This window comes from Argentina silus, assembly GCF_951799395.1.
Source record: "Argentina silus genome assembly, chromosome: 18".
In the NCBI taxonomy this organism is placed as follows: Eukaryota; Metazoa; Chordata; class Actinopteri; order Argentiniformes; family Argentinidae; genus Argentina; species Argentina silus.
The window spans coordinates 7,547,147-7,563,327 of NC_139672.1; the positions used below are offsets into that span (position 1 = coordinate 7,547,147).

At 46.5% G+C, this 16,181-nt stretch overlaps 1 protein-coding gene across 1 annotated transcript in view; it reads left to right on the forward strand.

Annotated features, from left to right (window-relative positions):
• Positions 1 to 11,443, forward strand: part of LOC310819121 (semaphorin-6B-like) — a gene marked incomplete at both ends in the record, with an annotated part of 13,201 nt that extends 1,758 nt beyond the window's left edge. Inside the window, 12 exons of the mRNA XM_083690356.1 lie at positions 1,234 to 1,332; positions 1,678 to 1,768; positions 2,127 to 2,246; positions 3,255 to 3,343; positions 3,508 to 3,725; positions 4,167 to 4,298; positions 4,497 to 4,646; positions 7,292 to 7,471; positions 7,938 to 8,078; positions 8,362 to 8,439; positions 8,644 to 8,702; positions 10,395 to 11,443. Of these exons, the coding sequence (XP_083546482.1) occupies positions 1,234 to 1,332; positions 1,678 to 1,768; positions 2,127 to 2,246; positions 3,255 to 3,343; positions 3,508 to 3,725; positions 4,167 to 4,298; positions 4,497 to 4,646; positions 7,292 to 7,471; positions 7,938 to 8,078; positions 8,362 to 8,439; positions 8,644 to 8,702; positions 10,395 to 11,443 (2,406 nt within the window). The remainder of the gene's footprint in view (positions 1 to 1,233; positions 1,333 to 1,677; positions 1,769 to 2,126; positions 2,247 to 3,254; positions 3,344 to 3,507; positions 3,726 to 4,166; positions 4,299 to 4,496; positions 4,647 to 7,291; positions 7,472 to 7,937; positions 8,079 to 8,361; positions 8,440 to 8,643; positions 8,703 to 10,394) is intronic.
• Positions 11,444 to 16,181: the final 4,738 nt, after the last annotated feature.

A 16,181-nucleotide genomic window follows, 5' to 3' on the forward strand; every position in this document is an offset into this window, starting at 1 on the left:
CACACATACTTATTAAAATGTTATCTGTATGACTCACAATCTGCACTTCATCACACCCCTCAACTTTATCCTTAGAATACTTGCCCGCATTTGAGTCTACCCCCACACACACACACACACGCGCACACACACGCACAAACACACACACACGCACAAACACACACACACAGTTAGGTCTGGGTTATCTGTTGATTAGTGAATCTGATACGTGAAACTGATCTGAGTTACACACGGACATTTGAGCAAAGCAAATAAGGAGACAAAAAGAGGGCAGAAGGATAAAGGAGAGATGGGGGTGAAGAGGAGAGGAGGAGAGAAAGGGGGGATTAGGAGAGACAGATAGAGAGAATGGAAAGTGTGGGGGTAGGGTGACAGACCTAGGGGAGACAGAAGAATCAGAACAGGAGGAAAGAGGGAAGGAGGGAAGGAGGGAAGGAGGAGTGGGGCAAACGAGGGAGAGAAATGAATAGAAGCATAGAAGACCACCAGGAAGAAATAAAAGAAGGGACAGAGAGAGAGAAAAAGAGAGAGAGAGCGTAGGTAAAGAGGGAGAGAGCGTGGGAGAGAGAGTGGTGTGAAATTAAGGGACACAGATGAAAGGAGAGAGGGAGAGAACGAAAGAGAGAGAGAACAATATCAAAGGTGTGTGAGGGCAGGAGAGGGAGGGAGGAGAGAAAAACAGGGGGAGGGGAAGACGGGGGAATGATAAAAGGTCGAAAAATGGTCCATGTTTAGATACTCCTCAACTCAGCTAAAGCCCAAGAGAGCTATTCACTATAAGCAGAGAATGTTCTGGTGAGCTCATACTAGCTAGCAGACGTGTGGTTATATGCCTCCCTTTAGAATAAAGGGATAAAACTGTCATAGCGCATTTTTCTGAGTGTAAAAGAGATTTAGGGCTTGTGTAATTTCCTTAAAATGTACAGACTAATATAGGCCCATATACTTCAGAGTGTCACATTTTTACCATGTACTATTATGCTTCAGAATGATCGTTTTTACCATGTGCTTCTATGGTTCAGAATGGTGGTTTTTACCATATGCATCTATGGTTCAGAATGGTGGGTTTTACCATGTGCTTCTATGCTTCAGAATGGTGGTTTTTTACCATTTGCTTCTATGGTTTACATTGGCAGTGTTTACCTAATGCTGTCCTCTCGTTCAGAATGTCTCTCTGCCCTCTCTGTCCCCTCGTCTCTCATCTCCTCATTCTTCTGGCTGTCTTTTCTTCAGGGGGAGTGTCGTAATTTCATCAAGGTCTTACTGAGCCAACACGGAGGACTGTTTGTGTGTGGAACAAATGCCTTTAACCCCCTGTGTGCCAACTACACTGTGAGTCTCAATCTGTTTATACACCTGGCTATCTGTCAATCTATCTATATCAAGGATTCATATGTTATGACACCTCTTCTTTTGTGTGTGTGTGCGTGCGTGCATGTGTGTGTGTGTGTGTGTGTGTGCGTCTGTGTGTGTTTGTGTGTGTGTGTATGTGCGTGCGTGCGTCTGTGTGTGCGTGTCACATGTGTGTGTGTGTGTGTGTGTGTGTGCGTGCCGCGTCTGTGTGTGCGTGCTGTGTGTGTGTGTGTGTGTGTGTGTGTGTGTGTGTGTGTGTGTGTGTGCGTGCGTGCGTGCGTGCGTGCGTGCGTGCGTGCGTGCGTGTGTGTGTGTGTGTTACAGAGAGACTCTCTAGAGATGGTGGGAGAGACAGTCAGTGGGATGGCTCGATGCCCATATGACCCCCGGCATGCCAACGTAGCTCTCTTTGCAGGTCAGACAGTTTTCATTATCATTTGTTTTTCTTTCTTTCTTTCTCCCTCTCTCTTTCCTCTTTTCTTTTGTTCTGTATTCCTTTCTCAATCTCTTTTTATCTGTCTTGCACTTCAAGTTATTAAAAAAAAGACCTTATTGCATTTCATGGATTGACCTGACTGTCAAGCAGTCTAGGACAGGACAAGACAAGCAGAGAGCGGAGGACTCAGTCTAGACAGGACAAGACATATGAGGAGAGACTTGACCCTTGTCTTCATGAATAATCCATATAATCCACAGCTCTCTACAATGTTTGTTGTATTTGCATGCCCCCCCACCCTTCTCACTCTCTCTCTCTCTTTCTTTCTCTCTCTCAGAGGGCAGTCTCTTCACCGGGACTGTGACAGACTTCCTGGCGATTGACGCGGTGATCTACCGTAGCCTAGGCGACAGCCTGGCCCTCCGCACGGTCAAACACGACTCCAAATGGTTCAGAGGTACCCTGAACTCACTCACCTCTACTTGTACCTGTGTTTGTGTCTGTCTGTCTGTGTCTCTGTCTGTGTTTCTGTCTGTCTGTCTGTCTGTCTGTCTGTCTGTCTCTCTGCCTGTCTGTCTCTGTCTGTCTGTCTGTCTGTCTGTGTCTCTGCCTGTCTGTCTCTGTCTCTCTTTCTGTCTGTCTGTCTGTGTCTGTCGGTCTGTCGGTCTGTCTGTCTGTCTGTCTGTCTGTCTTGTCTGTCTGTCTGTCTGTAGAAGCGGTACCGAGTATGTCTGCTAAGAGACTATTATTGTTAATATCCCATTTTTGACCATAAGTTTAGTGTAGCTACATACCTGGTGGAGGCAGAAATTGTTTCTTTCTGTCATCATTTCGACATCAGCGGAGGCTGGTAGAGGTAGAAATCGGAGGAAGGGCTCATTGTAAGGCCTGGAATGGAAATAAGGAATGGTATCAAACCCTCATTCCATACCATGCTTCATTCTGTTCCATGCATTACAATGAGCCCGTCCTCCGATGTCTACCTCTGGCAGCCTCCGCTGATGTTGAAAATGATGAATGACAGAAAGAAACACCGAAAGAAAGGCGATGACATTGTGAGCAGACTAAAGGTACAGAGCGCAGAGTTGCAGCCAGTGGCATCAGATCAGACGTAGGCCAGGGACACAAATCTCCCCTCGAGGAAACAGAAGAGAGAGAGCCCTGCAGGTCAGAACTAGAACAGAAAATGAATACATGAATAAATCCATGATAAATAACCCTCCGCTCTCTGCTTGTCCATGATGATAAATTAAACAGGACATGAATGTTTAATATCTGACCCCAGAGAGTTCCAGCCATATTGATGTGGTTGCTGCTACATAGCAGGGGTGTCAAGAGATATGGAGAGCTGTGTGCGTGTGCGCGGGCGTGTGTGTGTGTGTGTGTGTGTGTGTGTGTGTGTGTGTGTGTGTGTGTGTGTGTGTGTGTGTGTGTGTCTAACAGTATTATGGTTGTTTGTTCACAGAGCCCTTCTTTGTGAGTGCTGTGGAGTGGGGGCCTCATATCTACTTCTTCTTCAGAGAGATGGCCATGGAGTTCCACCACCTAGAGAAGGTACACACACAGAGACACACACACACACACACACACACACACACACACACACACACAGAATTCTAGCAATTTTTCGACGATGTACTCCTATCTTCATAGTAACCATTATAAATCAGCAATAAATCAGCAATGACTTTTCAATCTTTTTGCATTTGTGTGTGTAGGTGATGGTGTCCAGGGTGGCGCGTGTGTGTAAGGGGGACCTGGGGGGGTCTCAGCGTGTGTTAGAGAAACAGTGGACGTCATTCCTCAAGGCCAGACTCAACTGTTCCGTCCCCGGGGACTCTCACTTCTACTTCAACCTGCTCCACGCCACCAGCAACATCATACGCATGCAGGGACGAGACGTCATACTGGGGCTGTTCTCTACACCGCCCAACAGGTATACTCACACATACACACACACACACACACACACACACACACACACACACACACACACACACACACACACACATATATAACCACAGGCACACATGCGCACAAACATGCACACGCTCATGCAGACACACACACACACACACACACATACACACACACACACACACACACACACACACACACACACACACACACACACACACACAGGGAAAAGACATTATATTGGAATTGAAATGCCCTGTTCCAAATGAACCCCTTGAGACATTTCATTTCATTAGGGATTAGCAGTACCGAACTCATCTGTTAAATTGTTCTTCTAGGCCAGGTGGAATTTTCACCATATTAAACACACCTATCTAATCCTCTCTCTCCATTTCGCACCTCCTCCTCGTCCCCTCTCTCTCTCTCTCTCTCTCTCTCTCTCCGTCTCTCCATCTGGTAGCATCCCGGGGTCCGCAGTGTGTGTGTTCGACATGCAGCAGTTGGCTCGGGTGTTCGAGGGGCGCTTCAAGGAGCAGAAATCCCCAGAATCCATCTGGACGCCCGTTCCCGAGGAGCTGGTGCCCAAACCCAGGTATCTTGTCCGCTCAAGTCAAAGTCTTAAATGGGCGCTAGTGTGTGTTCCCGCTACCGCCAACTCTGGAGATTAGCACTAGCTAAAGTGCGATGATGCACTGCATCTGAGCATTTCATGTGACCATGTCTACCATGTTGTATCTGTCCTATATGGAAATAAACAATTCAATAAACTCTCTCCTCCCTCCCCATGCAGGCCCGGGGGCTGTACGGTCCAGGGCTCTCACTTCAGCTCATCCAACTCCCTGCCGGACGAGGTGCTGAACTTTGTGAAGACTCATCCCCTGATGGATGAGACCGTTCCCCTGCTGGGACATAGGCCCTGGGTGGTGAAAACCATGGGCAGGTACAGACTTCACCTACTTAGTCAAACAAGTGGTTGGAAAACACTGAGAATGTCTGTTCATGCAGTCTAATTGGCTAGTTTGTATTTTCTGTGCTGCTGATGCAATCAAATCAATTGTTATTGACTTGTATAGACAGTAGGGCTGGAGAATATATTGTGTGACTGTTGATATTGAAATATGAACACAATATACACATCGCAAGAGGCTTCATTATTGGCCTTTCCTTTGACACTCACTCAATAAAAGAAAAATTCATAGACACAAAAACAGCATAGTTAGTGGTAGTCTTAAATGTTATTTATTTAAAATGCATACATTACCTATATATTATAAAAAATATATTTTTGAACTTATACTTGTATTTATACTTACACACACCTATGCTAAAACTTATCATGAAGAAATATTTTATAGTGGCTATAAATGCAAAAGGCAATCAATAAATATCTTAGTTTAAACAGTTTCTAAAACATCAAAATGTTCATTTAGTTCTGAGACCAGGCTTGAGATATGCTCTAATTTCCTGGCTCTCTGGAGGTCTGGGTGGACCTCTGGTCCATCTCCCTCCTCCCTGCCTCCCTTGTCTTGGTTGGCCTGAGCACTGCTGACACTTGGTTTCTTGGAGCCACCAGCGGCTGGGTCTCCGGCTCTCTCCTCCATAGTCCCCCCATCCTCTCTTTCTGGAGGAATCCTCGACAGAAGAGGAGGGGAGTGAGGACTCTTCAAGAGGGGAGGCATCCTCCACCAGGCATCCAGGGCTCTCCACTCTAGGTGCATTGCTAGGAGTCAAGCCCCAATCTGTGAATCAGAATAGAACAATCTTAGATCAGAACAACTTACTCAAACTAAGTGACAAACATTTACTGATCATCAAAGATTAGCAGATAGACAGAGGTAGACCTCTTACCTGAGGGGTGGTCAGTGTCAGAGTCACTTTGGGGCTCTTCCCCTCTGGCAATGGGAGAGTGGAGGTCAGAGAGAGCCAGGCTGGACTGGATGGACTGGATGAAGGTAAACTCAGAGGATTGGGCACCAGCAGGGGGACTCAAGGCCCTGTGCTCTGGGAACTCCCTGGGAATGACCAGGGGCTCAGAGCTCCCCTCTCTAGATTCAGCTAGAGGCATATCCTCAGCTGAGGATCAAGAGGGACAAACATGATAAACTCACATAAATAATTTACCGGAACAACAACATGACCAATTCAAAGTCTTTAAACACTAGACAAAAAGACTCCTAACCTGAGGAGTAGCCAGCATCCATGTCATACTGGAACAGCTCGTCATTACTGGGAATGGGGGAGTAGAGCTCTGAGAAATGAATCCCAGCCTGGCAGGACTGGTTGGGGGTGGCTGGAGCTTGAGCTGGACTACAGCAGCGGAGACTTCCAGGACGACTGTTTACAGGAGACTCCCAGGGACTGAACAGAGGTCCAGGGCTCCGCAATCTAGATCTGCCGCAATCTGTGGATGAAACAGGACAGGGTGTTAGATAACCTTACCTGAGGAGTGGTCGAAGTCAGAGTCACTCTCCTGCTCCTCCTCCGAACTAACAGAGAAGAGATCTGAGAGAGCAAGTTGAGACAGCCGGGATTGAAGGAGGGTGATCTCAGATTGGTCTCCTTGGCTTCTTACAGGGCTCCCTACTCTCGGCCCAGCAGGAGAGAAGCCCCAATCTGTGGACAAAACAGGACAGTCATTTAGATGGTCAAAATGTTTGAATAACTTGATGAAACAAACTAAACCAAATAACAAAGATTAGAAAATAAGATTTAGCTCTTACCAGACAACTGGTCGCTGTTAGAGTCACTTCAGGGCTCCTCCTCACTGGTAATAGGAGAGTAGAGACCAGCAGTCTGAGACCTGTAGAACTGGAAGGCTTTGGAATTCATAGTATAACACGACTGCATTTGATCAGCAAGGTTTGTGTTACGAAGATCACTTTTTCTGTCTTTGTTGAAAAGAACACAATCAGTATGTTTGGTTCTGTTTCCCAGGAAATACAGAAAAAGAATAATAGATTTTGATTATGACATCATTGATGTGTGTTTTCAAAAACTTAAATGATGCAGCTTGTGTTATGTTGTTCTGGCAACCACTCATTCCATCTCATTCAAGGTGAAGAATGTTTGATGTCATAATTAAGATTTTTGAGGTAGCGGAATTTCAATCCTGTGTGATGCTGGTTATATTTTGTATGACTTCTGTTGTTTGTCCTATAAACAAAAACTTTATTAGTAGTTGACCATCCCCTCTCTGTTAAAAAAATAATAATAATTCAGCAGGCATTATGTGGAAGGCATATTCAATTAAATATGTAAACATTTTGTGTTGAGTACTGCTGCACAAATTTCAACATTGCAATATGAACACATGCAATATCCATATTGCAAGAGGCTTTGACACTCACTCAATAAAACAAAAACGAATAGACACTGTACAGTACTTCAAATTAGAGTGGTTATTGTATTCAGATACTGTTCTTTGACTTGTTTTCAACCATGTCCAGTGGAAATAAAAGGTGTTCACCCAAGTGTTTCGTTGTATCGCAACTCATATCGCTATCGCGATATCTAGCAAAAATATCCCTAATAGACAACCCCCCCCCCCCCCTCCCCCCACCCCCCTCCTCTCCCCCTCCCCCCCAGGTACCAGTTGACAGCCATGGTGGTGGACACAGAGGCCGGCCCCCATAAGAACCGCACTGTGCTGTTCCTTGGCTCCACCCGAGGGACCGTCCTCAAGTTCCTGATGGTGCCCAGCGAGGAGAACTCCCCCTCACACACCAGTGTGTTCCTGGAGGAGGTGGAGGGCTTCAACCCTGACAAGTCAGTACAGGACAGGACAGGAGGGAGTTTGTCAACGGTCCCTTCATCGTGAAGTTGTGCCGAAGTCCAATGATTTGACAACTCGGAAATGTTGATGACTGTAGCGAGATAGAGAGAGATTTAATGAGACGATAGCGATTAAAATAGGATAATGTAAACCAAAATTCCTGTATATACTGCATATAATATTTATATATGACTGTTATTACTTTTGATTGTATATTGTGTTAGTTATTACTATTTTATTATTTCATTGCACTGTTGAGAGGTAGCTCGTAATAAGCATTTAATTTTACCGTTTATAGCTGTATTCTGTGCATATGATAAATAAACTTTGATTTGATTTGATTTATCCTGACTAACCACCAAGTAAACAAAGAAGGTTGTAACAGTATGTTCTGTGTCTATCTCTCTCTCTCCCTCTCTCTCTCTTTGTGTGTGTGTGTGTGTGTGTGTGTGTGTGTAGGTGTGGTGAGGACTCTGTCCAAGCTCGGCAGCTGCTGTCTCTGTCTCTGGACCGTACCAGTCACACTCTGCTGCTGGCCTTCCCCTCCTGCCTGGTCCGACTGCCCACTGCTCGCTGCCACCTACACTCACGCTGCATGAAGTGAGTAACACACACACACACACACACACACACACACACACACACACACACACACAAGCTAATCCTGAAAACACAGTCCGACCTGAAACAGAGAGACTTTACAAGGTGTAAAATGTACCACTACAGACAACATAGACTTCTTACAAATCGCCCCATGCTCCAATCACGCTGCCCTGTAACTCTGTGTGTATGTGTTTGTGTGTGTGTGTGTGTGTGTGTGTGTGTGTGTGTGTGTGTGTGTGTGTGTGTGCGTGCGTGCGTGCGTGCGTGTGTGTGTGTGTAGGAACTGTCTAGCCTCCAGAGACCCATACTGTGGCTGGACCCGAGGCAGCACCTGCTCCTTCCTCAGGCCTGGAACACGGTGAGCCAACTACAAAACTGATCTAAGATCAGCTTACCCTTCCCTACTCCCAACCTTAACCATACACTAGGGACATCAATGCACTGACCTCAGATCATATCGTCATTAGAAATAATGCATCAATATTGTATTATGATAATGTATTTCATAGAGATTAATCAGTAGGTGTCATCCAGATAATCCATTATTCATGTTTCATTACAGACTGCCTTTTCAACAAGACGTCGAGCATGGTAACACCTCTCGCCTAGGAGACTGCGATGGTAGGTTGTTGTCATACATACTTTGGTACAAGCAGTTCTGTTCCTCAAAGCGCTCGCCACCTAGTGGCTAGAACCTCCATTACAACTGCCTGGTTCGCGTACTGTAATTAAAAAATTTTTAAAAATAAAAATACTGACCTATGTGAATATATATGCCAAAATGTATACAATATACAGTTCACTTCAATTCAACAGCTTTTCATTGGATAATCTAAATTTGGGTTTGACTTCCAAAACACAGGCCCAATGACAAAAACAATACACACTATTGCAATAATACACAATTAATGGTCCGTAGGTATCGTACAGATGTAGTCTCGTCTGTCGGTGATTTCATGGGGTTAGTGTTCGCCTCCGCAGTAAGGACTGAATATTATCCTGTTTTTCTGCCTTTTTCAGCAGCTTGATTAAGCAGTCTGATTTGTCAGGCTTTGTGTTGTCTCTCCTTCTGATCACTGTCAATCAAAGGCCTCTCAGCATGGGAGCTTTTAATTGGTTGAGGCTGGAAGGGATGTGTTGCTAGACAAAAAAGGACAAAATCAACACAAAAACTGGGAAATGAAAAACAGAAAAATGAGGACAAATATCAGTGTGCAAAGCGTTCTAGTCAAAGCAAAAATTCTGGCAGTGCGGAAGCTAGCTGCAGATAGCAGAAGCATCACATGTCGATGTCATATGCTCTGACATCTGAGTGTCAGAGAGTGCCTGGAATGTTTTTGCATTTTTTAGCTTCCAGAAAAATATTCTTCAACGTTTAGGCATTTCTTAGCTTCAAACATTAGCTTCAAAAGATCTTAGATCTTGTCCCAGTGTGTTAGCATACTGTCCCAGAACCAGTGATTTTTTTCCATTCCAAAATAGTCTAATCTCTTCTGCATTTCTAGAACCTTCCAAACCGGTTCTGGTTCCAGAACACTGCAGTCACTCATCTGTTTTATCGTACATCTACAACTTTCTATTATTATTATATTATATTATCCAGAATTCAAAGAGAGAGAGAGAGAGAGAGAGAGAGAGAAAGAGAGAGAGAGAGAGAGAGAGAGAGGCAAGTTTATAGCCCAGGCAGTCTGTTCCACCAGAATGAATGGTGAAAGCAATGAAGACCAGAGCCAGGGACATCTGCTGTGTGTGTGTGTGTGTGTGTGTGTGTGTGTGTGTGTGTGTGTGTGTGTGTGTGTGTGTGTGTGTGTGTGTGTGTGTGCGTCTGTGTGTTTGTGTGCATGTGCATGTGCATGTGCATGTGTGTGCAGATGGGAGTGATTAAAGCAGAGCATGGTGGAAATACTGACTGCAGGAATGAGGTGTTGGCTGGGCCATCGCCCTCATCACAGAGTGGAAACTGCGAGCAGAGTTAGAGGCTGTAAACTAAATTCAGTATTACTGATGACAAGTGCAGCCTTCAGCCTGGAGCCTGGAGCCTGGAGAACCCCAGGGATAGGCTGGAGGAAGTCAGCGCTTTCAGCTATTCAACTTCTGCTGTGGTAGAATATGATGATGGATTATAGATTGGGAGTATCACGATTAAATTCGTAATTCAATGTAGGCCTCCTGTGATAAAGCTACTGGAATAAGAGTGGGGGTGGAGAGAGACATTTGCTGATGTATCCACTGTGGAAAGGTTCTTTAAATGGGAATGCAAAAAAAAAACGATTCTATATATTCTATATCTATAATCTCTATGTCCTCCTCCAGGTGTTCTGCAGCAGAGTCTGCTGATCGAGCCCGAGAGCCTGGTTTCCCTCAACCTCCTGGTTGCATCTGCAGTCTCGGCCTTCACCATCGGGGCGGCGCTCTCGGGCCTCGCCGTCTGCTGGATCATGGCCCACAAGCCGGCCAACCGTCGCCACGGCAACAACAACACCCCGCAGTCCTCCATCCAGCGGCGCGAAAGGGGGATGCTGGGGACGGGGGGAGGGATGGGGGGCTCGGTCCTCAGCGTGACACGGCAGGGAGGCGGGGACAGACCCTGCTCCCAGGGCGGGGAGACCCTGTTCGTCATGCCCAATGGCTGGGTGAAGTCCGGGGAGCTGGATCCTGGCTTTCTGCCCACGCCGGAGCACACGCCCCAGCAGAAACGCCGCGGGCTCCGGCTGTCGGACTCCAACTCCGGGGGGTGGGACACCAGCCAGACCTACCTTGGAGGGGGGTCCGTGGGCCTTGGCTCCCCCTGCCCTCTCCCTCCCCCCCACCACCCCTCCACCGCCGTCTACCTGACCACCAGACTCTTCCAGCAGGCCGGGGGAGGAGGAGGGGGGAGGCATGGGGGTGAGGGGCGAGGGGGAGGGGGAGGAGGGGGCGACGCACCCCGCCAGCACTACGTCTGCCTGAGCAAGCCCCTTCGGGGGGAGAAGGGGATGAGACCGGCGACCCCGAAGCACGCGCCCCTGAGGAAGTCAGCGGGGGAGTATGTGTACCCCATGACCCCCCAGGACTCGCCGGAGCGCAGGAGGGTGGTCTCGGCCCCCAGCGCTCCGATGGAGTACGGGGAGCCACTGCCTCTGCGCTGGCCCGCCCAAGAGGGCTACATCCTGAGCAGCCACGGCATGGTCCCTGTCCCCCTCCCTCCCACCTCCATGCCCACTCCTAGCGGCCAGCCCTACGTGGCCCAGCAGCACACCCCGGGCCTGGGCAGGGCTCTGCTGAGAGGGGCTCTGGGGAGGGGAGAGATGGGGGAGCTGGTGGATCTCAGCCAGCTGATGAATAAGAAGAGCTGCAGTGAGAGGACTCAGGCTGGGCAGTGAGAGAGGAGGAAGATGGGGAGAGGAGGGAAGGAAATAGTCATTACTAGACCCCAGACACACACCTAGTGTTGATACCAGTGGGTCTCTCTCTCTCTCTCTATCTGTCTCTCACTTACTTCTCTCTCTTGTTTTTCGTTCTCTCTCCCTCTTTCACCTCGTTCTGCTTCTCCTTATCAATCGCTCTCTCTATCTCTGTCCTTTCTTTTCTCTTTTTCCTCTCTCTCTTTCTCTGTTCCTCCCTTCACTCTCTGATTGTCACTCAGCCTTTCCTGATCTCCTTGGTTGATTTCTCTCTGAGACAGACGCCCTCATCGTGGCTGTTCTCTCTCTGTGACTGGCTGACGCAGCAGTCACTCAGACCCTGCCTGCTCACTGATTGGACAAAGAGACTGAGGTTGTTGCTGTGTCTGCATTGCAGAGTTGCCTCTCCCTCCTGCTGCTTAGAGGGAGGGAGGGGGTAAGAGGAGGAAGAAGGAGAGAGAGGAGAAAGAGGAGAGACAGAAAGAGAGAGAGAGAGAAAGAGAGAGAGTGAGAGAGAGAGTGAGTATGGTATGTCCCAGAGACTCACACTTTGAGACTTCCTACTCAGTGCGGTAAACAGGACAACGTCATGACAACATTGCTTCAGTACTAGAGTACTTCAAGTACTAGAGAAGAAGAAAGTATTCTTCCTATACAAGGATCCTTCATATGTGACTCCAGTGGGTCCACAGATCTCTATCTAGAACAAGTGTCATTATTAACAATGAGACAATGAAGACTGGAGCTGGATCTGATGATATGTAATGTATATGGAAAGGCTCTTTAGGTCTCTCTCTCTGCTAGTGACTGGAACAGACACCTTTCTGCCCTACAAGGCAAAAACACGGAGGTCATCCGGACTGTGAGCGTGTGGAGAAACACTGATGGAGGGGAAACGGGACTGTGTGTGTTCCAGCAGTGGTTTAACGACCAGGACGAGTGGGGCTGGCACACAACACACACACACACACACACACACACACACACACACACACACACACACACAAATACACTCTCAGATGTACACTTTCGTTTTCATAAACCCATGGGGGGCTTGTCTGGGGTGGAGTGGTCAGAGTGGACATTGATTCTGTGTGTATACGATGCGGGAGGGGTTCTTATGGTCTCTCACCTGTCTCCGCGGGACGATAGGACCATAACTCACTCACTGGAGACCAGAATCCTACTGAAATGTCAGCACTATTTCTGCCAGCTACACGTTCTCCGTAATGACACGGTGCCATCTCATCCCTCCATCCCTCTATTTCTTCACCTTCGTCATTTCATCTCTTCTTCCACTCCATGTACTCTGTTAATAGCCAATCATTCCAAGCAGACACGTAGCGAGGGGGGAAGAAGATTAGTGCGTGTGCGTGTGTGTGTGTGTGTGTGTGTGTGTGCGTGTGCATGTGTATGTGTGTGTGTGTGTGTGCGTGTGCGTGTGTATGTGTGCCGTGTGTCTGTCTGTGTGTGTGTGTGTGTGTGTGTGTGTGTGTGTGTCTGTCTGTGTGTGTGTGTGTGTGTGTGTGTGTGTGTGTGTGTGTGTGTGTGTGTGTGTGTCTGTCTGTGTGCGTGTGTATGTGTGCCGTGTGTCTGTGTGTGTGTGTGTGCGTGTGTGTGTGCTTGCATGGGTGTCATCTGAAGTCCATCCCTATGTGTTGCACTCTTGCCGTCTAAATGAAATGCAACGTTGTTCAAGGTCCCATAGAGGTCTCAGATACTGTAAAAAGTGACAGTCTGTGTGGTTGTGATTTAAAGCCCTGGCCTGACACTAACCCATCACAGTTAATGTCGATGTTCCCCCAGTTCAAATGGAGCTATATATTCTACCCATCAAAGTGTCTTCATCCATGAGGGGGCTCTCTCGCTGTTAGGCTCTAGTGAACATGGAGAGAGAGAGAGAGAGAGAGAGAGAGAGAGGGAGGGAGAGAGAGAGAGAGGGAGGGAGGGAGGCAGGCATGTAAAGAGAGAAAAAGAGACAGCAAGAGAGAGAACAGGACAGAGAGAGAGAGGAAGAGATGGAGAGAGAGAAAGCCACTCATACCAGACTTTTGACTCAATTTCACTTTTCCTCTGTGTTACCATCAGAGGAGCACAATGACGACATTATGCCATTCAGACAAACACACTGCAGGTAGGGATTACCCAGAGGCGCAGATCTAGGATCATCTTACCCTCCGCGATTCCTAACCTTAACCACTAGGTTAGGACAGAAAGACATCTGACCCCGAAATAGTGGTTCTACCTACTATATCAGACAAACACAGTTAGGACGACACTTGTGGCCAACTCCTCTCTATGGTAATGCCTTTTCTCCATCTCTACGTGCCAAACTCCTGAACCTGTGGGTCTGGGTGACACACTGCATTATTATTGTCTGACCACTGACGCAAACAAATGAAAAGAAAGGTGTTTTTAAGTGCCATAAAAACTTATTTCAAACTGTATTCATAACTGTGATGTTATTTGATGTGTTCATATCTATGTGGAATCGCTTATTGCTGTGGATTCACAGCATGATGAGTTTCTCACAACATCGCCTTCAGACTCTGAATGTTGGTTGTTTTTCATAACTGTTTTCTACTTCATTGGCCTTAACTGCTCGTGCATTCAACTTGTCTCCATATGAAAGGGTAACACTATTTGAAGGTCTGTTTATAAACTGCTTATAAGCATAATTAAATAGTTTATTAACCATTCAATAAAAGCCTGTTGTTCATGATTTATGTGATTACAGGCACTTGTGATAAAATCGTTGAATGCATTCACTAATATTAATGAACTAATGATTAACAAACTATTTGTTAATGGTTTATAAGTAGTTATAAGACCTTCAAATAAGGTAATAATGCGCTGTGAAGGAGAATCATGTAAGCTGTGAAGAAGGTAGCATAGTGTTTTTGCGTAGTTTGACGGCATATCGATTGTCTCCTCATCATTGCCATCAAACTGCCATTCTGGGGAACCTTAAGATTAACTCTATCCATCCTGAATATCTACACAAATATCCGTTGTGTTCATAGTACTGTGCAGTAACACATACAAGGAAAAGCACAATAACTTTTTCTCATTTGAAAAGGAGTTCTACTGTATGTATATACGTGTAAATAATGGATTTGAAGGTATCTAATCATTTTGGTTAAGGGATTTGTTTTCCTACTCGACAGCTAGGGTAGTGTCTTTATTTGGGGGTGTGGGTTTTGTTTGACGATGCTGTGAATAAGATGTAAGTACAGTATTTACCTTTCTGTTGGCTGACTGCCGAGGGTAGCGACTGATTTCTTTCTAATGTAGAGTCGCAGGCTTGTCCTGCTGAGCTGAATGAAATCAAGGAGGGTCTTTGATTGACTTGACTGACAGCTGTTTGTTCTGGCAGTGGTGGGGTTCCTGCCATTCAATCACAATACAAACCGTATTGTGCATAATTGTACATCTTTGGGTTACCGCTATTGAATGCTATAACAAAACTGACTGTGTATGATTATTAATTCAGGTCTATGACACACACACACACACACACACACACACGCACACACACGCACACACACACACACACAAAGCATTGAACATGAGAGTATACGGCACTGTCAGTCAATCCGGAGATCCCTGTCAAATATGTTCTTTATCATTCTAATAAACCATAAAGATCATCACCTCCTCTCTGTTGTCACTATCTTCGCTGATTTGCAACATGACGGTCAAGTTACTTCACCTCGTGAGATGCCTGATGGAACATACTACACACACAAGAACCAGAGATCTTACAAGCAACTACTTCTGTCACCACTAGGGGGCGCTGGAACCTAGTTTTTGGTTTCCAGAGTGCTTCCTACTCGACAGTGCATTCGGAAAGTATTCAGACCCTTTTTCCCTTCACTTTTTCCACATTTTGTTATGTTACAGCCTTATTCTAAAATGGATTCAATTAATTTTCCCAACATGATGCTGCCACCTCCATGCTTCACCATAGGGAGGTATTGGCCAGGTGATGAGCTGTGCCTGGTTTCCTCCAGACGTGACGCTTGGCATTCAGGCCAAAGAGTTCAATCTTGGTTTCATCAGACCAGAGAATCTTGTTTCTCATGGTCTGAGAGTCCTTTAGGTGCCTTTTGGCAAACTCCAATCGGGCTGTCATGTGCTTTTTACTAAGGAGTGGCTTCCGTCTGGCCACTCTACCATAAAGGCCTGGTTGGTGGAGTGCTGCAGAGATGGTTGTCCTTCTAGAAAGTTCTCCCATCTCCACAGAGGAACTCTGGAGCACTGTCAGAGTGACCATTGGGTTCTTGGTCACCTCCCTGATGATGGCCCTTCTCCCCCTATTGCTCAGTTTGGCCGGGCGGCCAGCTCTAGGAAGAGTCTTGGTGGTTCCAAACTTCTGTCTCGGAGGTCTACAGATAATTCTTTCGACCTTATGGCCTGGTTTTTGCTCTGACATGCACTGTCAACTGTGGGACCTTATATAGACAGGTGTGTGCCGTTCCAAATCATGTCCAATCAATTGAATTTACTGCTGGTGGACTCCAAACAAGTCGTAGAAACATCTCAAGAATGATCAATGGAAACAGCATGCACCTGAGCTCAATTTCGAGTGTCATTGCAAAGGGTCTGAATACTTATGTAAATGTGATATTTCAGTTTTTTATTTTTAATAAATTAGCAAACATTTCTAAAAACCTGTTTTTGCTTTGTGATTATGGGGTATTGTGTGTAGACTGAT